At 50.4% G+C, this 26,829-nt stretch overlaps 2 protein-coding genes and 1 non-coding gene across 6 annotated transcripts in view; 2 read left to right on the forward strand and 1 right to left on the reverse strand.

The window, feature by feature from the left end:
- Positions 1–74: 74 nt before the first annotated feature.
- SDF2 (stromal cell derived factor 2) lies at positions 75–5,329 on the reverse strand. Its single transcript, XM_038759260.1, has 3 exons — positions 5,050–5,329; positions 2,748–2,944; positions 75–900 (listed from the first exon to the last, which is right to left on the reverse strand). Exons 1-3 carry the CDS (start codon positions 5,309–5,311, stop codon positions 613–615), a joined length of 747 nt encoding a protein of 248 aa, XP_038615188.1. The 5' UTR covers positions 5,312–5,329; the 3' UTR covers positions 75–612.
- TRNAS-GCU lies at positions 2,445–2,526 on the forward strand. The gene has a single exon. It is a non-coding gene; the product is annotated as a tRNA-Ser (tRNA).
- Positions 5,330–13,673: 8,344 nt separating the features above from the next.
- Positions 13,674–26,829, forward strand: part of SUPT6H (SPT6 homolog, histone chaperone and transcription elongation factor) — a 35,268-nt gene continuing 22,112 nt past the window's right edge. Inside the window, exons 1-9 of one of the 4 annotated variants that reach the window (XM_038759006.1) lie at positions 13,674–13,777; positions 21,834–21,979; positions 22,562–22,720; positions 22,826–22,899; positions 23,530–23,725; positions 24,128–24,212; positions 24,524–24,797; positions 25,266–25,367; positions 26,704–26,820. In XM_038759006.1, the coding sequence (XP_038614934.1) occupies positions 21,874–21,979; positions 22,562–22,720; positions 22,826–22,899; positions 23,530–23,725; positions 24,128–24,212; positions 24,524–24,797; positions 25,266–25,367; positions 26,704–26,820 (1,113 nt within the window). In that variant the 5' untranslated portion in view covers positions 13,674–13,777; positions 21,834–21,873. Of the gene's footprint in view, positions 13,778–19,284; positions 19,748–21,833; positions 21,980–22,561; positions 22,721–22,825; positions 22,900–23,529; positions 23,726–24,127; positions 24,213–24,523; positions 24,798–25,265; positions 25,368–26,703; positions 26,821–26,829 lie in introns of those variants that run through there. The other 3 variants (XM_038759009.1, XM_038759007.1, XM_038759008.1) reach the window with 3 other exon arrangements.

Raw genomic sequence — 26,829 nt, forward strand, 5'->3', positions numbered from 1 at the left:
ATTTATGAAGGCATTGGGATAGATACAAGGTAATACGACAAAGACGTCCAATAGCAGAAAAGTGACGAAATGACTGGTGATAATCAAACTTATTTTATTGCTGTAAGCCACAAACTGCTCCCAGGACACAAAGAGCAGATAATCAGTGCTTTGGAGCAAGATCCCGGCAAGTGGACCACGAAGGGCAGCTCCCAAGAGTAGTGACGGGAAAATCCCAGCTAGAACGGCTTTTCGCTGCCCCCTTCGGATTCCTCAGATGCCTCCCTTTTTCTCCAGATGACTCCCTTTTGGCTGAAGAGATTATTCCCCCTCTAACCAAGACCGTTACGAGATAAAGTCAAGTCCAGTGAGGTAGGTGCAGGATGTTCTCAAGGCCTCTCCCACATGCTTAGTACAGTGCCCCGCACACAGTAAGCGTTCAATAAATACAACCGATTAAGGCCCCAGCAGTGGGATCCCAGAGGCTGGCTCTCGCTTCCCCTCTTCGTGGGGTGGCTAGAATGGGGACCCGGGAGGTTTAAGGGGGCCCGCGGGAGAAGAGTCCAAAAACGAGGGGGACGGGATCGGAACACTGTGCGGTGAAGGGAAGGGAGGCCGGCGGCTAGGGAGCCATCACAGTTCGGCGTGATGGACTCCAGTCCTCAGCGGCTCACCGGGCTTCATGAAGATGCCCTCCATGGCTTTCCAGTAGTTGTTCTGGCTGGGCTGGATCATGCCGTGCACCTCTTTCTGGCCACTGATGGGTCGGCCGTACTGCTCTCCGGTGACGGACAGTAACGCTTCGGTGGAAGAATGCTTGAAGCGCACCTCGCCGTCCCGCACCCAGTGGGAGCCGCCGCACAAGACCGTCCAGTCGTCCAAATAGTCCCCTTCACCCTCTTCCCCGAACGCGCTCACTTCCTGCAAAATCCAGCGGGGAAGGGAGCGGGGGGGAGAAGGAAAATGGCTTTAGCTGGAGGCTTTGAACGGGAGGGCAAAGAAATCCGAACGAGGGAACGGGAAGCTCTGAAGATGCTGCCAAAAACGTCAGGTTCAGAGTGCTATTTTTAAGGCAAACTGCAGAAAACACTATAAAGTTTTCAAAAGCACAAAAATAGAAACGGCCACACAAAACAGACTGGAGGGGGAGAGACGGGGTATAATTATACGTGAGGAGTGGCTTCATCTTCACTTGCCACCAGGACTGTGTTAGGGAGCAGAGAGAGAGAATACAAAGAAATGTCTCCTGCTCTTTGACAGTCCAGAGATTAGAATGACAAGGGCGATGACCAGATTTCTATCTGGGCGAGTTTGTTTTCATAATTCGCCGGCCCTAGGGGAGGCCTTTGTATGTTTTTTCCTCCAAACCACCCATTCCCACTCCTCTCCACCCTCTCATTCATTCATTCACTCATTCCATCGTATTTATTGAGCGCTTACTGTGCGCAGAGCACTGTACTAAGCACTTGGGAAGTACAAGTTGGCAACATATAGAGACGGTCTCTACCCAACAGTGGGCTCACAGTCTAGAAGGGGGAGACTCTCATTCTGCATGCTCTCCAATCTCCCAACCTCTTCCATTTTCCCTCGCGCCTCCCTTCCTGTTGAAAATGGAGTCAACTTAGCCTCTGCCTTGCAATGAGCCAGATCAATCGATGGTATTTATTGAGCGTTCTACGTACAGAGCACTGCACTGAGCGCTTCGGAAAGTCCAACAGGAGTAGCACACACATTCCCTGCCCGTAACGAGCTTACTGTCTAGCAGGGAGGATACGCATTGATATGAATAAATAATATATCATTTAAAGGGATGTACGTCAGAGCTTTGGGGGTGGGGCGATTATCAAAAGTCCAAAGGTCACAGATTTAAGGGCAAAGACGACACAGAGGGGAGAGTGAACTGCAGAAAAGTTTTGGAAGAGATGTAGGGTAGGGACTGTCTCTATATGTTGCCAATTTGTACTTCCCAAGTGCTTAGTACAGTGCTCTGCACATAGTAAGCGCTCAATAAATACGATTGATGATGATGATGATGTCACCTTAATAATGCTTTGAAGGTGGAGAGAGTGGTGGTCTGGCATCTATGCAGGGGGAGGACATGGGAAAGGGGTCGGCAGCGAGGCAGACGAGATTGGGGCACGGCGAGTAAGTACGCTGGCGGTAGAGGAGCAGCGTGGCTCCGTGGAAAGAGCACGGGCTTTGGAGTCAGAGGTCATGGGTTCAAATCCCGGCTCCACCGCTTATCAGCTGTGTGACTTTGGGCAAGTCACTTCACTTCTCTGTGCCTCAGTCACCTCATCTGGAAAACGGGGATGAAGACTGTGAGCCCCCCGTGGGACCACCTGATCACCTTGTAACCTCCCCAGCGCTTAGAACAGTGCTTTGCACGTAGTCAGCGCTTAATAGATGCCATCATTATTATTATTAGAGGAGCGGAGCGTGCGGGCTGGGCTGCAGTAGCACGGGATGAGGTGGCCGAGTGGTTAAGGTGATGGACTGCTAATCCATTGTGCTCTGCATGCGTGAGTTCATATCCCACCCTCATCGTGGCTGATTTATTTTCTTCTAGACTGTGAGCCCACTGTTGGGTAGGGACCGTCTCTCTATGTTGCCAACTTGTACTTCCCAAGCGCTTAGTACAGTGCTCTGCACACAGTAAGCGCTCAACAAATACGGTTGATTGACTGATTGATAGTAGGAGATGGCCAGAAAGGACTCTGGCCGAATTCTGCGCAGAGCGTGTTGGGCAGCAAGGGCTCTCGCCTCACCTGGTTACCGGACAGAGGGGAAGTGAAGTGGTGGCTGTGCAGGTTGCGGCCGGTGTTGATGTGGGTGAGCCGGATGACCTGGCCGCATTTGACGGGGGTGCCCCTCTCGCACACGGTGGAGGTCTTTCCGCGAACCCGCCAGTAACTGTTGCTGTCGTCCACGGCCGAGACCCCCGTCACCGACTGCTGGCCGCTGCCTGAAGTCAAGACGCAAAAGAACTTGGGGTCGGGCCCATCTCCCCTCCCGCCTGGGGCTACCGAGGCAGAAACCCCTGCCCTTAAACCTCCAAACCGACAGAAGCTGGCTCCAAGAGTCGTTGAAAGACAAAGTCCTTTTCCTACTGTCTGTCCTCCTCCAGCCACCCCTCCTAATAAAAATACGGGCAGTATTTGTAAGCGCTTGTTCTATGCCAAGCACCGTGCTAAGAGCTGGGGTAGATATTAAGATAATTGTACACAGTTCCTGCCCCACATAGGGCTCACAGTCTAAGGGGGAGGGAAAATGGGAATTTAATCTCCATCTCTCCCCCTCTCCATCCCCCCCTCCCCACAGCACCCGTATATATGTTTGTACAGATTTATTCCTCTATTTATTTTACTTGTACATATTTACTATTCTATTTTGTTAATGATGTGCATCTAGCTTTACTTCTATTTATTCTGATGACTTGACACCTGTCCACATGTTTTATTTCCCGTCTCCCCCTTCCAGACTGTGAGCCCGTTGTCGGGTAGGGACCGTCTCTCTATGTTGCCAACTTGTACTTCCCAAGTGCTTAGTACAGTGCTCTGCACACAGTAAGCGCTCAATAAGTATGACAATGAATTTTTACAGATAAGGAAACTGAGGCAAGCAGAAGGTAAGTAACTTGCCAAAGGCCCCAAGCAGGCAAGTGGCAGGACTAGGATTAGAACCCAGGTCTTCTGACTCATTGTGGCTCAATCTTGTCGCCGATCCCCGGCCCTTCCTGGGGCCTGGAATTCCCTTCTCATCTTCTAGACTGTGAGCCCGCTGTTGGGTAGGGACCGTCTCTAGATGTTGCCAACTTGGACTTCCCAAGCACTTGGTACAGTGCTCTGCACACAGTAAGCGCTCAATAAATACAATTGAATGAATGAATGAATGAATTTAGACCACTACTCTCCCCACCTTCAGAGCAGCAGGTCATGGTGGATAAAGCACAGTCTTGGGAATCAGAGGTCATGGGTTCTAATTCAGGCTCCGCCACTTGTCAGCTGTGTGACTTTGAGCATATCGCTTAAATTCTCTGTGCCTCAGTCTCCTCAACTGCAAAATGGGGATTTAATACCCATTCTCCCTCCTACTTTGACTCTGAGCCCCATGTGGGACAGGGACTGAGTCCCCTTCCCCATCCCCACCACCTTACCTCCTTCCCCTCCCCACAGCACCTGTATACACGTATATATTTGTACATATTTATTACTCTATTTTACTTGTACATATTTATTCTATTTATTTTATTTTGTTAATATGTTTTGTCATCTGTCTCCCCCTTCTAGACCGTGAGCCCGCTGTTGGGTAGGGACCGTCTCTAGATGTTGCCAACTTGTACTTCCCAAGCGCTTGGTCCAGTGCTCTGCACACAGTAAGCGCTCAATAAACACGACTGAATGAACGACTGAATGAATATGTTTGTACATATTTACTACTCTATTTTACTTGTACATATTTATTCCATTTATTTTATTTTGTTAATATGTTTTGTTGTCTGTCTCCCCCTTCTAGACCGTGAGCCCGCTGTTGGGTAGGGACCGTCTCTAGATGTTGCCGACTTGGACTTCCCAAGCGCTTAGTCCAGTGCTCTGCACAGAGTAAGCGCTCAATAAATACGACTGAATGAACATGTTTGTACGTATTACTCTGCTTGTACATATTTATTCTATTTATTTTATTAATATGTTTTGTTTTGTCGTCTGTCTTCTAGACTGTGAGCCCGCTGTTGGGTGGGGACCGTCTCTAGACGTTGCCGACTTGTACTTCCCAAGCGCTTAGTACAGTGCTCTGCACACAGTAAGCGCTCAATAAATACGACTGAATGAACATGTTTGTACGTATTTACTCTATTTATTTTATTTTGTTAATATGTTTTGTCGTCTGTCTCCCCCTTCTAGACTGTGAGCCCGCTGTCGGGTGGGGACCGTCTCTAGATGTTGCCAACTTGGACTTCCCAAGCGCTTGGTACAGTGCTCTGCACACAGTGAGCGCTCAATAAATGACTTAATGAATGAGTGAATGTAGTAAGCGCTTAACCGATACCACGATGATGATGATGCCGGTTACCAGAGCCGTAGCGCACGTCATGGGAGTGGAGGCGGACGTCATGGCGCGTGTTGAGCAGCTTGACGACGGAGCCACAGGTGACAACGGGCGGGTCGGCGGCTCCGGCCGGGCCCAGGAGCGTCTCCAACAGTAGCAGCAACAGCAGCAACAACGGGGAGGACGAGGCCACCGCGGCCCAGGACCAAGCGCTCAGCACAGGGCTTTGCACACAGCAGGCGCTCAACGAGTACGACTGCATGGAGGACCAGCCCGACGGCCCCATCTTCCCGGGAACCGGAAGTGCGGGCCGCGGCCACCGAGACGAGCCGGGCTAGAGGGGCCGGCCGCCGCGTCTCTACGCTCCCGTGGGCGAGAGCCGCCGGAGGACTCGGCCAGAATAGTAATAGTCATTCATTCAGTCGTATTTATTGAGCGTTTATTGTGTGCAGAGCGCTGGACTAAGCGCTTGGGAACCGGAAGTGCGGGCCGCGGCCACCGAGGCGAGGCGGGCTAGAGGGGCTGGCCGCCGCGTCTCTATGCTCCCGTGGGCGAGAGCCGCCGGAGGACTCGGCCAGAATAATATAATAATAGTCATTCATTCATTCATACTTAGTGTGCAGAGAGCTGGACTAAGCGCTTGGGAACCGTAAGTGCAGACCGCAGCCACCGAGACGAGCCGGGCTAGAAGGGCCAGCGGCCGCGTCTCTATGCTCCCGTGGGCGAGAGCCGCCGGAGGACTCGGCCAGAATAATATAATAATAGTCATTCATTCATTCATACTTAGCGTGCGGAGAGCTGGACTAAGCGCTTGGGAACCCGAAGTGCGGGCCGCAGCCACCGAGACGAGCCGGGCTAGAAGGGTCAGCGGCCGCGTCTCTATGCTCCCGTGGGCGAGAGCCGCCGGAGGACTCGGCCAGAATAATATAATAATAGTCATTCATTCATTCATATTTAGTGTGCAGAGAGCTGGACTAAGCGCTTGGGAACCGGAAGTGCAGGCCGCGGCCACCGAGACGAGGCGGGCTAGAAGGGCCAGCGGTCGCGTCTCTATGCTCCCGTGGGCGAGAGCCGCGGGAGGAGTCGGCCAGAATAATATAATAATAGTCATTCATTCATTCATATTTAGTGTGCGGAGAGCTGGACTAAGCGCTTGGGAACCCGAAGTGCGGGCCGCGGCCACCGAGACGAGCCGGGCTAGAGGGGCCGGCCGCCGCGTCTCTATGCTCCCGTGGGCGAGAGCCGCCGGACAGTGCTCTGCACACAGTAAGCGCTCAAAAATACGATTGATTGATTCGGCCAGAATAATATAATAATAGTCATTCATTCATTCATTCATATTTAGTGTGCGGAGAGCTGGACTAAGCGCTTGGGAACCCGAAGTGCGGACCGCAGCCACCGAGACGAGCCGGGCTAGAGGGGCCGGCCGCCGCGTCTCTATGCTCCCGTGGGCGAGAGCCGCTGGAGGACTCGGCCGGAATAATATAATAGTCATTCATTCATTCAATTTAGTGTGCAGAGCGCTGGACTAAGCGCTTGGGAACCGGAAGTGCGGGCCGCGGCCACCGAGACGAGGCGGGCTAGAGGGGCCGGCCGCCGCGTCTCTATGCTCCGGTGGGCGAGAGCCCCCGGAGGACTCGGACAGAATAATATAATAATAATCATTCATTCATTCATATTTAGTGTGCAGAGCGCTGGACTAAGCGCTTGGAAAGTACGAGAAGCAGCGTGGCTCAGTGGAAAGAGCCCGGGTTTTGGAGTCAGAGGTCATGGGTTCAAATCCCGGCTCTGCTACTTGTCAGCTGTGTGACTTTGGACAAGTCACTTAACTTCTCTGGGTCTCAGTTACCTCATCTGTAAAATGGGGATGATAATAATGGCATTTATTAACCGCTTACTATGTGCAAAACACTGTTCTAAGCGCTTGGGAGGTTACAAGGTGATCAGGTTGCCCCACGGGGGGGCTCACAGTCTTCATCCCCATTTTACAGATGAGGGAACCGAGGCACAGAGAAGTGAAGTGACTTACCCAAAGTCACACAGCTGACAATTGGCGGAGCCGGGGTTTGAACCCATGACCTCTAGCTCCAAAGCCCGGGCTCTTTCCACTGAGCCATGCTGCTTCTCATTAATAATAACAATAAATGCCATCATCATAATTATTATTATTATTGAGTCGGCAACATAGAGAGATGATCCCTACCCAACAACGGGCTCCCCATCCCCCCGGCATTACCTCCTTCCCCTCCCCACAGCACCTGTATATATGTATATATGTTTGTACATATTTATTACTGTATTTATTTTACTTGTACATATTTATTCTACTTGTTTTATTTTGTTAATGTGTTTTTGTCCATATTTATTACTCTATTTTACTTGTACATATTTATTCTATTTATTTTATTTTGTTAATATGTTTTGTTCTGTTGTCTGTCTCCCCCTTCTAGACTGTGAGCCCGCTGTTGGGTAGGGACCGTCTCTAGATGTTGCCAACTTGGACTTCCCAAGCACTTAGTCCAGTGCTCTGCACACAGTAAGCGCTCAATAAATACGATTGAATGAATGAAAAGGAGGGGGAGACAGACAACAAAACAAAACATGTGGACAGTGTCATCAGAATAAATAGAAATAAAGCTAGATGCACATCATTAACAAAATAAATAGAATAGTAAATATGTACAGGTAAAATAAATAGAGTAATAAATCTGTACAAACATATATACAGGTGCTGTGGGGAGGGGAAGGAGGTTGGGCAGGGGGATGGGGAGGAGGAGAGGAAAAAGGGGGCTCAGTCTGGGAATAATAGTCATTCATTCATTCAATCGTATTCATTCATTCAATCTTATTTATTGAGCGCTCACTGTGTGCAGAGTGCTGGACTAAGCGCTTGGGAAGTACAAGTCGGCAACATATAGAGACGGTCCCCACCCAATAACGGGCTCACAGTCTAGATGGATAATGATGGCATTTATTAAGCGCTTACGATGTGCAAAGCACCGTTCTAAGTGCTGGGGAGGTTACCAGATGATCAGGTTGTCCCACGTGGCGGGGGGGGCTCACAGTCTTAATCCCCATTTTACAGATGACGTAACTGAGGCACAGAGAAGCTAAGTGATTTAATGATGGCATTTTTTAAGCACTTACTATGAGCAAAGCACTGCTCTAAGCGCTGGGGAGGTTACAAGGTGATCAGGTTGTCCCACGAGGGGCTCACAGTCTTAATCCCCATTTTGCAGATGAGGTAACTGAGGCCCAGAGAAGCTAAGTGACTTGCCCAAAGTCACACAGCTGACAATTTGCGGAGCCGAGATTTGAACCCATGACCTCTGGCTCCAAAGCCGGGGCTCTTTCCACTGAGCCACGCTGCTTCTCACTGAGCGCCTACTGTGTGCAAAGCACTGGACTAAGCGCTTAGAAAATACAATTCAGCAATAGAGGCAGTCCCTATCCAACAACGGGCTCACAGTCCAACGGACTGTGAGGTATTTGTTAATAATAATAATGATGGCATTTGTTAAGCGCTTACTATGTGCGAAGCACTGTTCTAAGCGCTGGGGGGGGGGGGGATACAAGATGATCAGGTTGTCCCAGGTGGGGCTCACAGTCTTGATCCCCACAGAAGTGAAGTGACTTGCCCAAAGTCACACAGCTGACAAGTGGCAGAGGCGGGATTAGAACCCAATCAATCAATCAATCAATCGTATTTCTTGAGCGCTTACTGTGTGCAGAGCACTGGACTAAGCGCTTGGGAAGTCCAAGTTGGCAACATATTGAGACAGTCCCTACCCAACAGTGGGCTCACAGTCTAGAAGGGGGAGACAGAGAACCAAACCAAACATACTAACAAAATAAAATAAATAGAATAGATATTTACAAGTAAAAAAAATTAATAAATGAATAGAGTAATAAATATGTAACATTTTTCTTACTCCCCTCGGCACCGGGGCCATGAAGGCCAAGGTGGGAAGGCTCCAATCTGGGATCAGTGGCATGAAGCCACAGGCCCTCCAGGCCCTCAGTCTTTCCACTGAGCCACGCTGCTTCTCTAAGCGCTGACTATGTGCCAAGCACTGTCCTAAGCGCTGGGGGGGATACAAGGTGATCGGGTTGTCCCACGGGGGGCTCACAGGCTTCATCCCCATTTGACAGATGAGGGAACTGAGGCTAAGCGCTTACTAAGTGCGAAGCACTGTCCTAAGCGCTGGGGGGGATACAAGGTGATCAGGCTGTCCCACGTGGGGCTCACAGGCTTCATCCCCATTTGACAGATGAGGGAACTGAGGCCCAGAGAAGTTAAAGAGATATGCTCAAGGAGGTGGAGGTGGGATTAGAACCCACGACCTCTGACTCCCAAGCCCGGGCTCTTTCATTCATTCACTCATTCATTCAATCGTATTTACTGAGCGCTTCCTGCGTGCAGAGCACTGTACTAAGCGCTTGGGAAGTCCAAGTTGGCAACATATAGAGACAACAACCGGCTGTTATGGTCCGTCTTTACATGTTGCCAACTTGTACTTCCCAAGCACTTAGTACAGCGCTTTGCACACAGTAAGCGCTCATCAAATACGAATGAATGAATGAATGAATGACAAGTAGGGTGCAAAATAGGTTAATTGGTGTAAATCAGCCGCAGGGTCCGTATACCCAAGGTGGTAACAAAGATAGGAAAAATGACTCAGAGACATTCATTCATTCAGTCGTATTTATTGAGCGCTTACTGTGTGCAGGGCACTGTACTAAGCGGTTGGGAAGGACAAGGTGGCAACATAGAGAGACGGTCCCTACCCAACAGCGGGCTCACAGTCTAGAAGGAGACATGAGTTCAGATAGAGCAGTAAAGAAGGAAAGTGGCTACCTGCCGGTAACAAGCAGCCGCGCGATCCCAGCGGCTTCTTCCTCTTTTATTGGGTTTCAAATCCTTCCTCTTTTATTGGGTTTCAAATCGGAGCTACACAAAGAATTCCCGAGAGTAATGCTCTACGTGAGGCCTTGGCATTCCTAGATGCCAAGTTAAAGTACAACCGTTTGTTTGTCATGGTTAGTGTGAGCCCACTGTTGGGTAAGGACTGTCTGTATATGTTACCAACTTGTACTTCCCAAGCGCTTAGTACGGTGCTCTGCACACAGTAAGCGCTCAATAAATACGATTGATTGATTGATTGATTGTTAAAATCCCTGTTTACAAGATGTTCTCAGGAGATAACGGTCCACACAGGATGGGGACATTCCAGATGGAGAGGAGCCACTTGGGTTAATGTTACTTTACAAACACTGCAGTGCTTTCCGCCTGCACAAAATAAAGGGTTACTGTTGGCATTCATTCATTCAATCGTATTTATTGAGCGCTTACTGTGTGCAAAGCACTGGACTAAGCGCTTGGCAAGTACAAGTTGGCAACATATAGAGTCGGCCCCTACCTAACAGTGGGCTCACAGTCTAGAAGGGGGAGACAGAGAACAAAACAAAACATATTAACACAATAAAATAATTAGAATAAATATGTACAAATAAAATAGAGTAATAAAATAGAGTAATAAAATAAATAGCTTACTGTGTGCAGAGCACTGTACTAAGCACTTGGAAGGTACAATTTGGCCACAGATAGAGACAATTCCTCCTACCCAACAATGGGCTCACAATCTAGAAGGGGGAGACAGAGAACAAAACAAAACATATTAACAAAATAAAATAATTAGTATACATATGTACAAATAAAATAGGGTAATAAAACAGAGTAATAAAATAAATAAATAGCTTACTGTGTGCAGAGCACTGTACTAAGCGCTTGGAAGGTACAATTCGGCCACAGATAGAGACAATTCCTACCCAACAATGGGCTCACAATCTAGAAGGAGGAGACAGAGAACAAAACAAAACATATTAACAAAATAAAATAATTAGTATAAATATGTACAAATAAAATAGAGTAATAAAACAGAGTAATAAAATAAATAAATAGCTTGCTTGGAAGGTACAATTCGGCCACAGATAGAGACAATTCCTACCCAACAATGGGTTCACAATCTAGAAGGGGGAGACAGAGAACAAAACAAAACACATTAACAAAATAAAATAATTAGAATAAATATGTACAAATGAAATAGAGTAATAAAATAGAGTAATAAAATAAATAAATAGCTTGCTTGGAAGGTACAATTCGGCCACAGATAGAGACAATTCCTACCCAACAATGGCTAACAATCCAGAAGGGGGAGACAGAGAACAAAACACATTAACAAAATAAAATAATTAGAATAAATATGTACAAATAAAATAGAGTAATAAAATAAATAAATAGCTTGCTTGGAAGGTACAATTTGGCCATAGATAGAGACAATTCCTCCTACCCAACAATGGGTTCACAATCTAGAAGGGGGAGACAGAGAACAAAACACATTAACAAAATAAAATAATTAGAATAAATATGTACAAATGAAATAGAGTAATAAAATAGAGTAATAAAATAAATAAATAGCTTGCTTGGGAGGTACAATTCGGCCACAGATAGAGACAATTCCTACCCAACAATGGGTTCACAATCTAGAAGGGGGAGACAGAGAACGAAACACATTAACAAAATAAAATAATTAGAATAAACATGTACAAATAAAATAGAGTAATAAAACAGAGTAATAAAATAAATAAATAGCTTGCTTGGAAGGTACAATTCGGCCACAGATAGAGACAATTCCTACCCAACAATGGGTTCACAATCTAGAAGGGGGAGACAGAGAACAAAACAAAACACATTAACAAAATAAAATAATTAGAATAAATATGTACAAATGAAATAGAGTAATAAAATAGAGTAATAAAATAAATAAATAGCTTGCTTGGAAGGTACAATTCGGCCACAGATAGAGACAATTCCTCCTACCCAACAATGGGTTCACAATCTAGAAGGGGGAGACAGAGAACAAAACAAAACACATTAACAAAATAAAATAATTAGAATAAACATGTACAAATGAAATAGAGTAATAAAACAGAGTAATAAAATAAATAAATAGCTTGCTTGGAAGGTACAATTCGGCCACAGATAGAGACAATTCCTACCCAACAATGGCTAACAATCCAGAAGGGGGAGACAGAGAACAAAACACATTAACAAAATAAAATAATTAGAATAAATATGTACAAATAAAATAGAGTAATAAAATAAATAAATAGCTTGCTTGGAAGGTACAATTTGGCCATAGATAGAGACAATTCCTCCTACCCAACAATGGGTTCACAATCTAGAAGGGGGAGACAGAGAACAAAACACATCAACAAAATAAAATAATTAGAATAAACATGTACAAATAAAATAGAGTAATAAAACAGAGTAATAAAATAAATAAATAGCTTGCTTGGGAGGTACAATTCGGCCACAGATAGAGACAATTCCTACCCAACAATGGCTCACAATCTAGAAGGGGGAGACAGAGAACAAAACACATTAACAAAATAAAATAATTAGAATAAATATGTACAAATGAAATAAAGTAATAAAATAGAGTAATAAAATAAATAAATAGCTTGCTTGGAAGGTACAATTCGGCCACAGATAGAGACAATTCCGTACAAATGAGAGTAATGAAATATAATAAAACAGAGTAATAAAATAAATAAATAGCTTACTGTGTGCAGAGCACTGTACTAAGCACTTGGAAGGTACAATTTGGCCACAGATAGAGACACTTCCTACCCAACAATGGGCTCACAATCTAGAAGGGGGAGACAGAGAACAAAACAAAACACATTAATAAAATAAAATAATTAGAATAAACATGTACAAATAAAATAGAGTAATAAAACAGAGTAATAAAATAAATAAATAGCTTGCTTGGAAGGTACAATTCGGCCACAGATAGAGACAATTCCTACCCAACAGTGGGCTCACAATCTAGAAGGGGGAGACAGAGAACAAAACACATCAACAAAATAAAATAATCAGAATAAATATGTACAAATAAAATAGAGTAATAAAACAGAGTAATAAAATAAATAAATAGCTTGCTTGGAAGGTACAATTCGGCCACAGATAGAGACAATTCCTACCCAACAGTGGGCTCACAATCTAGAAGGGGGAGACAGAGAACAAAACACATCAACAAAATAAAATAATTAGAATAAATATGTACAAATAAAATAGAGTAATAAAATTAATAAATAGCTTGCTTGGAAGGTACAATTCGGCCACAGATAGAGACAATTCCTACCCAACAATGGGCTCACAATCTAGAAGGGGGAGACAGAGAACAAAACACATCAACAAAATAAAATAATTAGAATAAATATGTACAAATAAAATAAATAAATAAGCAGAATGATAAAATAGAGCTTAATAAATAACATTATTGTTATGATTAATAGATACGATTTATTGAATGAATGAATGAATGAATGAATGAATGAGGGTGGGGCCGGCAGTTGCCCCGCGGTCGCCCCGCCCCGTGCACGTGCGGCGGGCGGAAGTGACGTCAGACGCAGCGTGGCGCCGGACGCCGGCGTGCTCCCCCCGGCGCGCGGGCGGGAAGTGACGTCAGACGTCAGCGTGCGGCCCCCCCCCCCCGACGCCGCGCGCGTACGTCGTCTTTCCCGACGTTGCCCGCCGCCGCCTCCTCCTCCTCCTCCTCGTCCGTCGTCCCTCCTCCATTTTCCCGGGAGCGAGGGCCGCTTCCCGGGGGCGGGCGGGAGAGGCCCGAGGAAGACCCCCGAGGAAGACCCCCGGAGGACCTCCGGGAGGCGGCGGCGGCGGACCCGGGTGAGCCGGCCTCGCCCGTCTGCAGGCCCCGGGCCCTCCTGAGGGGAAGGGGGGAGGCGGGGGCCCCCAAGCAGACCCCCCCCACACACACACCTTCGTCCTCCCTTCCTGCCTTCCTCCTCCTCACCTCAGGGCCGGCGCCATCCGCAAAATGTCCTCCCTCTCGGACACGGGCGGGGGACCCCCCCCCCCCCACCGGGGGGTCAGGGGTCAGGGCGACTGGTGGGGGGAGGAGGAGGAGGAGGATGGAGGGGGTCAGGGGTCACTCTTAGACTGTGTAGGAACTGTCTCTAGATGTTGCCAACTTGGACTTCCCAAGCTCGCTCTCTTCCTCCCTTCAAGGCCCTACTGAGAGCTCACCTCCTCCAGGAGGCCTTCCCACTCTGAGCCCCTTCCTTCCTCTCCCCCTCTCCACCCCCCCCATCTTCCCTTCCCTACAGCACCTGTATATATGTATATATGCTTGTACAGATTTATTACTCTATTTTACTTGTACCTATCTATTCTATTTATTTTATTTGGCTAGTTTGTTTGGTTTTGTTCTCTGTCTCCCCCTTCTAGACTGTGAGCCCGCTGTTGGGTAGGGACTGTCTCGATACGTTGCCAACTTGGACTTCCCAAGCGCTTAGTACAGTGCTCTGCGTACAGTAAGCGCTCTATAAATACGATTGATTGATTGACCCCTGGGGGTCAGAGGTCAGGGCGACTGGTGGGGGGAGGAGGAGGATGGAGGGGGTCAGGGGTCAGTACGACTGGTGGGGGGAGGAGGATGGAGGGGGTCAGGGGTCAGGACGACCCCCCCCCCCCCCAAGGGGGATGGAGGGGATCGGGACCACCCGATGTTGCCAACTTGTACTTCTCAATCAATCGTATTTATTGAGCGCTTACTGTGTGCAGAGCACTGGACTAATCAATCAATCAGTCAGTCAATCGTATTGATTGAGCGCTTACTGTGTGCAGAGCACTGGACTAAGCGCCTGCGAAGTCCAAGTTGGCAACATCTAGAGACAGTCCCTACCCAACAGTGGGCTCACAGTCTGTAGTCCAGCGCTCTGCACACACTAAGCGCTCAATAAATACGGTTGATTGATTGACCCCGGGGGTCAGGATGACCGGCGGGGGTCATTCGTTCATTCGATCGTATTTATTGAGCGCTTAGTGTGTGCAGAGCGCTGTGCTAAGCGCCTGGGAAGTCCAAGTTGGCAACCTATAGAGACCGTCCCTACCCAACAGTGGGTTCACAGTCTAGAAGGGGGAGACAGGGAACAAAACATATTAACGAAATTAATAGAATAGTAAACGTAAACGGTAGGTCTCAACCGAGGTATACTAGAATGGAAGGTTTCTTTTCTTCTTTTTTTAAGTGTACTTGTTAAGGGGTTACTACGTGCCAGGCACTGAACTAAGCGCTGGGGTAGATACAAGATGGGTTTAGGGGTCGGGATGACCCCTATTTATTTTATTTTGTTAATTTGTTTTGTTGTCTGTCTCCCCCTTCTAGACTGTGAGCCCGCTGTTGGGCAGGGACCGTCTCTCTATGTTGCCATCTTGGACTTCCCAAGCGCTTAGTACAGTGCTCTGCACACAGTAAGCGCTCAATAAATATGATTAATAATAATAATCCACTTAAGTCCTTAGTACAGTCAGGAGGCCATCCCAGACTGAGCTCCCTCCTTCCTCTCCCCCTCCTCCCGCTCCCCACCCCCCCGCCTTACCTCCTTCCCCTCCCCACAGCACCTGCACATGTGTATGTGTTTGTACAGGTTTACTACTCTACTTTATTTATACCAATTTATTCTATTTATTTTATTTGATTAATATGTTTTCTTGTCCATCTCCCCCTTCTAGACTGTGAGCCCGCTGTTGGGCAGGGACCGTCTCTAGATGTTGCCAACTTGGACTTCCCAAGCGCTTAGTACAGTGCTCTGCACACAGTAAGCGCTCAATAAATACAATTGAATGAGTGAAATAAATGCTATTATTATTATTAAGCCCTGACCTTGCACCCCACGTCCAAACCCACCCCCCACATCCAGCCCTGCCTCTGAAGGCCAGAGGCAACTTCATTCATTCATTCGTATTTATTGAGTGCTTACTGTGTGCAGAGCACTGGACTAAGCACTTGGGAAGCCCAAGTTGGCAACATATAGAGACGGTCCCTACCCAACAGTGGGCTCACAGTCTAGAAGAGTTGGGCAACTTGGGCACCTTCCATCTCTGCCATTCGGTCTAAAAGCGTTCCCGCCCCTGAATCCGTCCCTTTTCCCGGAGAACATGCCAGGCTGGCCTTTTTTCTCTGGTCTGTGCCAACCGTCCTCCCGCCAACCACCACCCTTGCCCAGCGGCGGGAGTGGCAGGGGAGAGACCCCCTCGTCCCCCTCTCCATCCCCCCATCTTTCCTCCTTCCCTTCCCCACAGCACCTATATATATATATATATATATATATATGTGTGTGTGTGTGTGTGTGTTTGCACATATTTATTACTCTTTATTTATTTTGCCTGTACATATCTATTCTATTTATTTTATTTTGTTGGTATGTTTGGTTTTGTTCTCTGTCTCCCCCTTTTAGACTGTGAGCCCACTGTTGGGTAGGGACCGTCTCTAGATGTTGCCAACTTGGACTTCCCAAGCGCTTAGTACGGTGCTCTGCACACAGTAAGCGCTCAATAACTACGATTGATTGAGTGATTTAGAGCTCGTTGTGGGCAGGGAACGGATCTGTTAAACTGTTAGATTGTCCTCTCCCAAGCGCTCAACACAGGGCTCTGCACGCAGTAAGCACTCAGTACGCTCGACTGACTGACTGACCGGACACCGTGAGCTCTACAAGCGTTGAAAAAGAGTGGGATTAATCAGTCAGTGATCTCTGTTGAGCACTTGTTCTGTACGGAGCACTGTTCTCAGCGCTTAGGAGGGCACAACATAAGTTCATTCAGTCGTATTTATTGAGCGCTTACTGCGTGCAGAGCACTCCTCTAGACTGTGAGCCCACTGTTGGGTAGGGACTGTCTCTATGTGTTGCGGACTTGTACTTCCCAAGCGCTTAGTACAGTGCTCTGCACACCATAAGCGCTCAATAAATACGATTGATTGATTGATTGACTGTACTAAGCACTTATAAGGAGTTTCTCACATGCTGATGAACAGCTCAGATGCTAATAAGTGAGTGGACTCCCTTTTGGCCCTCGGGGCCCAGGACAGGTCACTTCAGAGTCTCAGAATTGGCACTTTGGCTGCAAAGTGCACATTTACAGGTGTGCCCCACAGCACCTGCATATATGTATATATGTTTGTACATATTTATTACTCTATTTATTTTATTTGTACATATCTATTCTATTTATTTTATTTTGTTAGTATGTTAGGTTTTGTTCTCTGTCTCCCCCTTTTAGACTGTGAGCCCACTGTTGGGTAGGGACTGTCTCTCGATGTTGCCAATTTGTACTTCCCAAGCGCTTAGTACAGTGCTCTGCACATAGTAAGCGCTCAATAAATACGACTGATGATGATGATGATGATTTACAGGTCTCTGAAACCCTTTCCAACTCAGTCTCATTCGTCACTCCTCTCTTTGGGCACCCTGATTAATAATAGTAATAATAATAATAATAGCAATTGTGGCATTTGTTAAGAACTTACTACGTGTCAGGCGCTGTCGTAGATACAAGGTAATCAGGTCAGGCATAGTCCCCATCCCACCTGGTCACAGTCAGAAACCCCATATTCTGGTTGAGGTAACCGAGGCCCAGAGAAGTGAAGTGACTTGCCTAAGGTCACACAGCAGGCGGGTGATGGAGATGGGGATGGGCCCAGGCCCGTGCTCTTTCCGCTGGGCCCCATTGCTGCAGCTGGTGATCGCGAGCCCTGTGTGGAACAGGGATCGGCGGGTGAGCTGTTTGGTGTCGCATCGACCCCGGTGCTTAGCGTTTAATCATCATCAATTGTATTTATTGAGCGCTTACTATGTGCAGAGCACTGTACTAAGCGCTTGGGAAGTATAAATTGGCAACATAGAGAGACAGTCCCTACCCAACAGTGGGCCCACAGTCTAAAAGGGGGAGACAGAGAACAAAACCAAACATACTAACCAAATAAAATAAATAGAATAGGTAGGTACAAGTAAAATAAATTATTATTGTAATTAAATCGTGGCATCCCATATTGACGCACACAACCCTGCTGTTTGGTGGCTGAGTGGTCTTGGGCGCCTTGCCCAGGTTGCAGTGCTTAATCAATCAATCAATCATATTTATTGAGCGCTTACTATGTGCAGAGCACTGTACTAAGCGCTTGGGAAGTACAAATTGGCAACATATTAAACGCTGTCTTCCCTCTTGTCCGTTATTTATTTTCACGACCGCCTCCCCCTGTGCAGCGTGAGCTCGTTGCAGGTAGGGAACGTAATTACCGATTCTTTCCCAAGAGCTAGTCGTAAGAGCTCAATAAGTACCACTGATTGATGGGCAGGGATCAGGTGGCCTAGCGGAAGGACCACAGGCTTGGGAATCAGAGGACCTGGGTTCTAATCCTCGTCTGCTCTGAGACCTTGGGCAAGCCGCTTCACTTCTCTGAGCCTCAGTGACCTCATCTGTAAAATGGGGGTTAAGACTGGGAGCCCCACGAGAACAGGGACGGTGTGCAACCCGATTAGTTTGTATCCAGCCCAGGCCTTAGAACAGCAATTGACTCATAGTAAGCGCTTAACGGACACCTTTGGTGTTGTAATTATTGTCAACTCTGTTGTGTTTCCTCAAGCACTTAGTTCAGTGGTCTGCACACAGTAAACATTCAATAAGTACCATCGATCGATTGGGTTTATGTATTTTTCAGCTGCCCATGGTCCCGGCCCCTTCGTTCCCCTTCCTGCCAACTTCCTTCCGGCCATTTCGGTGCTTGTTAAATGATCTCCCGGGGACAGGAGAAAGGCAGAAAATGGGGAGCCGGTCAACCAGTGGTATTTATTGAGCTTTTAACTGGGTGCAAAGCACTCTGCTAATTCTCTGCCCACCCATTTTGCTCCTTGTTACCACCTGTCAAAGACGGAGGGGGGAGGAAAAGCTAATTAGATTTTGGGGTGGTTGCTTTTTGCGTCCTCATTTCGCCCGACAAATTGAGAACTGACCTGTGACTTTCCAAGCCCCTCAGTAGGAGCGATTGATTGATAGAGCCTCACCGGGCTAGCCCCCTCTCAGAGCCGTAGCGGCTCGTTCGACAACCTCCATAGGTGCCCGCCTCCCTGTAGACTTTGCCAGCATTTGGCAGCTCCTGGCTTGGAAACGGTTTCAAACTGGAGGTTCTCCTAAGAGGGAACGGGGGAGTGGGGTTCTTCCCTCTCCTCCCTCCCCGCCCCACCCCGCCTCCCTCTCTCCTTCCCATTTCCTTTGGAATTCCCTCCTCAGCCACCGCCGCCGTAGACCCTCCCCTGCAGCAAGCCACTCTCAGCCACATTCTTTTTCCGGCCTCCGGAGGGAATGTCATGGTAACCGCCAGCCTGTGCCCTTCCGAGGCAGCGTCTTTATAGCGGCTCTGCGGCTTCTTCCCGCCCCCAAACCGTTCCGTCCCATCCACCTCTGCAGGTCCTTGGATCGTACTGCCTCGTGTCCACCCGCTTCCCGGGCAGAGGCTTGCTCCGGAGATGCCCCTTCCCGTTGGGTTCGGAGACTCCGGGAGGTGGAAGGTGTGGTGTCCCCCCTCCTCCCCGCCCCTAAATCTGCAGAGATGATACAGCATCGAGGTCCGCAGCCGGGTGGGGTGATGGGCCCGATCCTGGCTAACCTCCAAGGAGCCGGCCGGCGGGGTGTCACGTCCTCCTCCGATAATCGGGCTGAAGAGAGGGATGCGGGAAAAGAGGGAGGGCCGGGGGTTTCCTCTCCGGAGGCTTGGACAGGTGCCCCCAGCCCCCTCCAGGGATTAGCTCGACACTGATATCCCTCCACTGCCAGACCTAAAACCCAGCAGCAAGCAGGGTAAGCCTCCTTTGTCCGCTTTTCCTTCAACCTTCGTATCCTCCTGCCGGCTTAGCGGAGGGCCGTGCTTCCCGGTTAACGTGGAGGGGAGCGTGAGGCCGTTTTGGTGTTTGCGGTCGGGGGCGGTTTTTAGGCAGTTCTTACCCTGGAAGGGAGCTCGGGAGTCATTTGCGGGTCTGCTTCTTGGTACCTGCCTGTTCCCCCTTCGGTGGGATTCATTCAGTCGTATTTATTGAGCGCTTACGGTGTGCAGAGCACTGGACTAAGCGCTTGGGAAGTACAAGTCGGCAACATAGAGAGACGGTCCCTACCCAACAGCGGGCTCACGGTCTAGAAGATGGGGTTTGGCCCCAACCAGAGCATGCAGTGTCTCACGCTGACGTCCTGGAGCCCCGCCACAAGCAGCAGCAACTCCCCGCCGAGCTCAGGGGGACATTGGAATCGTGCTGGTTTTCTGGGGTCTGGACGCCCAGCCTCGTAGGGAGGAAACAAGCGTCGTCTCCCCCGTCCAGGCTACACAGCCTCCAGGGTAAATCAGTATTCCGGGATGGGGGAAACACGGGGGAATCGCCTCTCCCTCTCCTCCACCTCCCGAGGTTGTACGTACTGGGTTCTAATCCCGGATCCGCCACTTGTCTGCTGTGTGACCACCTCACTTCTCCGGGCCTCAGTTACCTCACCTGTAAAATGGGGGTTGAGACTGTGAGCCCTACGTGGGACAGGGACTGCCCACGTCATCCCCCGGGCCTGGAATGCCCTCCCTCTGCCCATCCGCCAAGCTAGCTCTCTTCCTCCCTTCAAGGCCCTGCTGAGAGCTCACCTCCTCCAGGAGGCCTTCCCAAACTGAGCCCCTTCTTTCCTCTCCCCCTCGTCCCCCTCTCCATCCCCCCGTCTTACCTCCTTCCCTTCCCCACAGCACCTGTATATATGTATATATGGTTGTACATATTTATTACTCTATTTATTTATTTATTTTACTTGTACATTTCTATCCTACTTATTTTATTTTGTTGGTATGTTTGGTTCTGTTCTCTGTCTCCCCCTTTTAGACTGTGAGCCCACTGTTGGGTAGGGACTGTCTCTATGTGATGCCAATTTGTACTTCCCAAGCGCTTAGTACAGTGCTCTGCACATAGTAAGCGCTCAATAAATACGATTGATTGATTGATTGACTGTGTCCAGCCCAATTCGCTGGTATCCGCCCCAGCGGTTAGGACAGTGCCTGGCTCCTAGTAAGCGCTTAACGAATGCCGTAGTTGTCGTTATTACTGGTTTAGTTCAGCAGTAGAGGGGAAGGGCTTTGTTGTGGACACGGGAGGCCCTTCGGTGACCTTTCGGCTGCACTGACTTAGCCCGGGTGGAGTGGATGGTTGTCTTCATCATCATCATCATCATCAATCGTATTTATTGAGCGCTTACTATGTGCAGAGCACTGTACTAAGCGCTTGGGAAGTACAAATTGGCTTCTCTCCTACCCCCACCATCTCCCCACTGCCTGCGCTCTGTCTAATTTCAATTTGAGGAAGGTCCAACTGCAAGTAGTGCCTGGCGCGTAGTAAGCACTTAACAGATGCCATCGTTATTATTATTGCTACTATACTAATTATTTTTAAGCGGGGATCTGCTTCAAACCTCCCAGTGGCACCACCCGGGAAAGACTGATGGTCCCTATCCCTGTCAATCATGTTATGTGCTGAGCGCCCGCTGTGAGCAGAGCAATGTAAGGGTTCCCCAGAAGCAGATGCCTACAGGAGGTTTACAATCTAACGGGAGAGGCATTGCTTACCCAGAGGAGAGAAGAGTAAGGATGCAGAAGTTTGTAGCCTGAACGTGTCTTGAGGAAATTGCTGAAGAAATAAACGAATGAACGGTCGATCACACCCAAGGGCTAAGGGAGGCTGTGGGGTTGGGATGTTAGGAATGAATCGGGGTCCTGGAGGTGGTGGGATATTTGGAGGACCCTGAAGGCGTGGAGAGCGGGATTCTGGCAGATTCGGAGGGTGTAGGGAACTGAGGGATCCAGGGGTCAGAGTTGGGAGCGTCAAGCGAGCCGGCCTTTGACTTCCACGGTTCCTTCTTTCCCCAGGCCTTCTCAAAAAAGGAGCAGGACGTGAACCGCCGCGGCCATGTCCGACTTCGTGGAGAGCGAGGCCGAGGAGTCGGAGGAGGAGTACAACGATGAGGGAGAGGTGGTACCTCGCGTCACCAAGAAGTTTGTGGAGGAAGAGGACGGTGAGGAGACATAGCACCCCTCCAACCCCGAGTCTCACTTCCTGGCTCTGGGCAGTGGGCAGGTGGGCTGGTGAGGCTCTGGCTTCTCAAGCCCAGGAAGAGTTTGGGGGACGTATCGGTGACCCCTCTGCTGAAAGACGTGGAAGCTCGTGTCTCTGTGATGGGCGTCTCCGTGGGACCGCTCGCCCAGGAAACCTTCAGGCCTCGCCTGGCAGAATCGTCCTGGGCACCGAAGGGTGTCAGAGGACAGTCGGGAGATTGCGACCCCTGAGAGGGCGGTCAGCTTAGAAGGAGAGTAACATGGGCTGTGTAGGGTGCCTAGACGGGGGATTGCCTGGAGCTTGAGATGGTTTTGAAGAGGTGGGGGTGGTACACCCTGAAGGCATTGCTGGCTGATTTCTGTTCCCGGGGATTCTTTCTGCCCCTCGTAAAGGCTTTCCACTGCACATTTCCACCCCGCTTGTATTCTGAACCCAAAGCCTACGTGCGTGTTGGCGACCCAAGACTTGGCTGCCTCCGGGAGGCCCGGGCTGGCTGCGGGCCCCTTTCCCCTGGGCTGAGCCCTTAGCCCGTCTCTTCCAGATGAAGAGGAAGAGGAGGAGAACCTGGACGATCAGGACGAGCAGGGCAACCTGAAGGGCTTCATCAACGACGACGACGATGAGGAGGAGGAGGAAGAGGACGAGGCCAGCGACTCGGGCGACTCCGAGGACGAAGTGGGCCACAAAAAGCGGAAGCGAAGTGAGTGCCGACGCCCGAGTTGGGGGCGGGCGGGATACGGACAGGCATTTCGGGGGTCGAAATCGTCCCCCACCCCAGGCGTAACGCCAAGCTATTCTCCTTCAGCAGCTTTCGACGACCGCTTGGAAGATGACGACTTTGACCTTATTGAAGAGAACTTGGGCGTCAAAGTCAAACGAGTGAGTGAAGACTTTTTATTTTATTTTTTTAAGGTATTTGTTAAGCGCTTACCATTAAGCACTTTGGTAAATGCGAGCTAGTCAGGTTGGCCCCGATCCATTTCCCACAGGGCGTTCAGGGCGTGAATTCACATTTTACAGCTGAGGTAACTGAGGCCCAGAGAAGTGACTTGTCCAGGGTCACACCGCAGGCAGGTGCGGAGCCAGGATTGGAATCCGGGTCCGCCCGACTCCCAAGTCCGGGTTCTAGCTGCTGGGATGTGGAAAGGGTGGTAGACTGGTTAATCGTCTCTCTCTTCCTTGCCCTCCATGTGTTGTGGAGCCAGCTGTGGAGGGGAAGGGGCCCGGGCGTCTTGCCAGGAGGGTTTTGTGCCTGGCCTCCCAGCAGGGCACAGCCCGAGCCAGACAAGGCCCGGGGCGATTCGGTGGGGGCAGGAGGAAGGGTCTGACTTATCCCAGTGGGATCCTCAGCGGGGCTTGGGAGGACAGGACGTCGGAGCCGCAGTTCTCCTGGCTCCATCAACAAGCGAATGGAGGTCGGGTGGGGGGAAGGAAGGAGACAGAATCGGGGCCGGGGGAGAGAAATCCTCATTCCAGGCTTCCTGACCAGGCGGGCTCTGTCTCTCCCAGCAAAAATTCCGGCGGGTGCGGAAAATGTCCGATGACGAGGATGACGAGGAGGAGGATTACGGGAAAGAGGAGCACGAGAAAGAGGCCATTGCGGAGGAGATCTTTCAGGATGGCGAAGGAGAGGAGGGGCAGGAGGCCACGGAGGCCCCCATAGCTCCCGCGGAAGAAGAGGAGGAAGAGGAGGATGAAGAATCTGGTATGTAGTCGGGAAGAGAAGGTAGTGTACAGTGTGGACGCGGGCAAGGGTGTGGTTGTTACCGGAGCTCGCCAGACCCTCTGGGCTGCAACATGCTCTTCCCTGCGTCTTATGGGATCCTCGCCTCCCCTGGGGTGCAGTTTTATGCCTGCTGGGGCAATTGAATTGGGAATGGAGCATCCAGGAGGAATCTCCCGACCCCCAGGTCGGCCCTCCTGAGCCTCCTGGGAATTTGAGACTGCCATGTAGCAGACAGAGGAGCCTGTAGCTGGAAGGCAACGAGGGGAGTCGGGTCAGCTCAGACTGGAAGGCTTTGGGGAGCAGAGGTGGGGCAGAGGAACCTCTCCAGCCCCCGTGGGGCCTCACCCAGCTCCGAGAACCAACCGTTTTTTCTGGGCCCAGACATTGATGACTTCATCGTGGATGACGACGGGCAGCCTCTGAAGAAGCCCAAATGGCGAAAGAAGCTTCCCGGCTACACGGATGCGTGAGTCGGGTTGGGGTCCGGGAGGGTGGCTGACCTTGGGGGGGCTCGGGCCGGGGGGGCTAGGCTGGTTGGGGGGGACGGGGGAGGTGGGAGGTGCGGGGGTCTTGTGCCTGGAGATGTTCAGTTTGAGCTGAGCAGTGCTGTGTGGTGCCTGGGTCTGAGATATTTCGTCTTTCCCCTCTCCCGTCGGCGATGACCCAGGGGCTTGCTAGCAGCTGGGGATGCCCCCCTCTCTTTTGGCTCCCCGGGATTTCCAGGCCCCGCTGAGGGGCCTCCCTTGTGACCGGAGTCGGGGATCTTCCGCCCCGCAGAGCCCTGCAGGAGGCCCAGGAGATCTTCGGGGTGGACTTCGACTACGATGAGTTTGAGAAGTACAACGAGTACGACGAGGAGCTGGAGGAGGAATACGAGTATGAGGACGACGAGGCCGAGGGCGAGATCCGGGCGCGGCCCAAGAAGACGGCCAAGAAGCGCGTGAGCCGCCGCAGCATCTTCGAGATGTACGAGCCCAGCGAGCTGGAGAGCAGCCACCTGACGGACCAGGACAACGAGATCCGCGTCACGGACATGCCCGAGAGGTTCCAGGTGAGCGAAGCCGCGGCCCGGAACTTGGGGGCTGAGTTGTGCGGGAGTCCGGGGTGGGTTAGAAAGAAAGGGAAGTGGCCGCCTTGCGTTCTGAGGTACGGGCTTCCTCAGCCCAAGCCCCGCTGCAGGCATTCGGGGCATCGAGGCGGTAAGCTCGTTGTGGGCAGGGGATGTGTCTGTTGATTGATATACTGTAGTTTTCCAAGCGCTTAGGTCAGCGCTCTGCACACAGCGAGCGCTCCGTAAGTACGTTTGAATGAACGAGGGTGTTGGCGGTTCGACTCATCCTGTTTGTGGACTCGAGAAGCGCCAGCCGTGAGGCCGCTCTTCAGACACCAGGCTGCGGGCCCCGGGCCCCGTTCCTCCCCCTCAGCCGCTAGGTCGCTTCCTCCACGGGGGCCCCCCCCGGCGTTTCTCCGGCCCACAGAAAGGGCCCACCGCTCACACCACTTCCCGATTCTTCCCCAGCTGCGCTCCATCCCCGTCAAGTCGGCCGAGGACGACGAGCTAGAAGAAGAAGCCGACTGGATCTACAGAAACGCTTTTGCCACACCGACCATCTCTCTGCAGGTGCGCAGCTGCCCTCCCCAAGTAGAGCCCTGAGCAGTCTGAAAGTCCAGGCCCTGGCTGTCCTTCATTCATTCATTCAGTCGTATTTATTGAGCGCTTACTAGAGCACTGTACTAAGCGCTTGGAAAGTCCAAGTTGGCAACATATAGAGGCGGTCCCTACCCAACAGCGGGCTCACAATGTCCTGTCCTCGGTCCATGTCCGCCGTCCAAAACAACGTCCGGGGCGGTGAGGGAATCGTACATGAGCGATGGCCCCATGTTGATGCTCGCATCCCGGGGCCTGGGCAGGACTCAGTTTTCTTCCCCGCCGCCCAGACGGTGCTGCCCAGAGGCCCGACCCCACTCCCTTGACCTAGACCTGGGCATTTTGTCACCCGTCTTCTCCTCATGAGCAGGTGGCGTTCGGCATCATCAGAGAGAATTAAGTATCCACCGCCATGTGCTGGGTGTCGTTCTGGGTGACGGGGATTCCGCAAAATCCCCGGTTCCTAGGAACTCTGGAATTCATTCATTCATTCAATCGTATTTATTGAGCGCTTCCTGTGCACAGAGCACTGTCCTAAGCGCTTGGGAAGTCCAAGTTGGCAACATATAGAGACGGTCCCTACCCAACAGGGGGCTCACACTCTAGAAGGGGGAGACAGAGAACGAAATGAAACGTATTAACAAAATAAAATAAATAGAATAAAAACGTACAAGTAAAATAAATCAATAAATAGAGTAATAAATATGTACAAACATACATATGTCTTCTACACAGTCTTCTAGACCGTGAGCCCACTGTTGGGTAGGTACCGTCTCTATATGTTGCCAACTTGTACTTCCCAAGCGCTTAGTACAGTGCTCCGCACACAGTAAGCGCTCAATAAATGCGATTGATTGCTTGATTGACGTATATACAGGTGCTGTGGGGAAGGGAAGGAGGTAAGGCGGGGGGGGTGAAGGGGGGGGAGTGAAAGGAGGGGGCTGAGTGTGGGAAGGCCTCCTGGAGGAGGTGAGCTCTCAGTAGGGCCTTGAAGGGAGGAAGAGAGCCAGCTTGGCGGATGTGCGGAGGGAGGGCATTCCAGGCCAGGGGGATGATGTGGGCCGGGGGTCGACGGCGGGACAGGTGAGAAGGAGGCCCGGTGAGGAGATTAGCGGTGGTGGAGGAGCGGAGGGTGCGGGCTGGGCTGGAGAAGGATAGAAGGGAGGGGAGGGAGGTAGGAGGGGGCGAGGTGGTGGACAGCCTTGAAGCCCAGGGTGAGGAGGTTCTGCCTGATATTGAGCCCTACAGTCCCAGGCACTGGGGGGGGTTGGGTCGTTGTTAATGGTATTTTTCTTCCCCTGCCCCTCAGGAGAGCTCGGATTACCTGGACCACGGGCAGCCAACCAGCAGCTTCAGTCGCAAGGGCCCCAGCACTATCCAGAAGATCAAGGAGGCCCTAAACTTCATGCGCAATCAGCACTTCGAGGTAGCACTG

The sequence above is a fragment of the Tachyglossus aculeatus genome, chromosome 17 (genome assembly GCF_015852505.1).
Source record: "Tachyglossus aculeatus isolate mTacAcu1 chromosome 17, mTacAcu1.pri, whole genome shotgun sequence".
NCBI classification, from domain to species: Eukaryota; Metazoa; Chordata; class Mammalia; order Monotremata; family Tachyglossidae; genus Tachyglossus; species Tachyglossus aculeatus.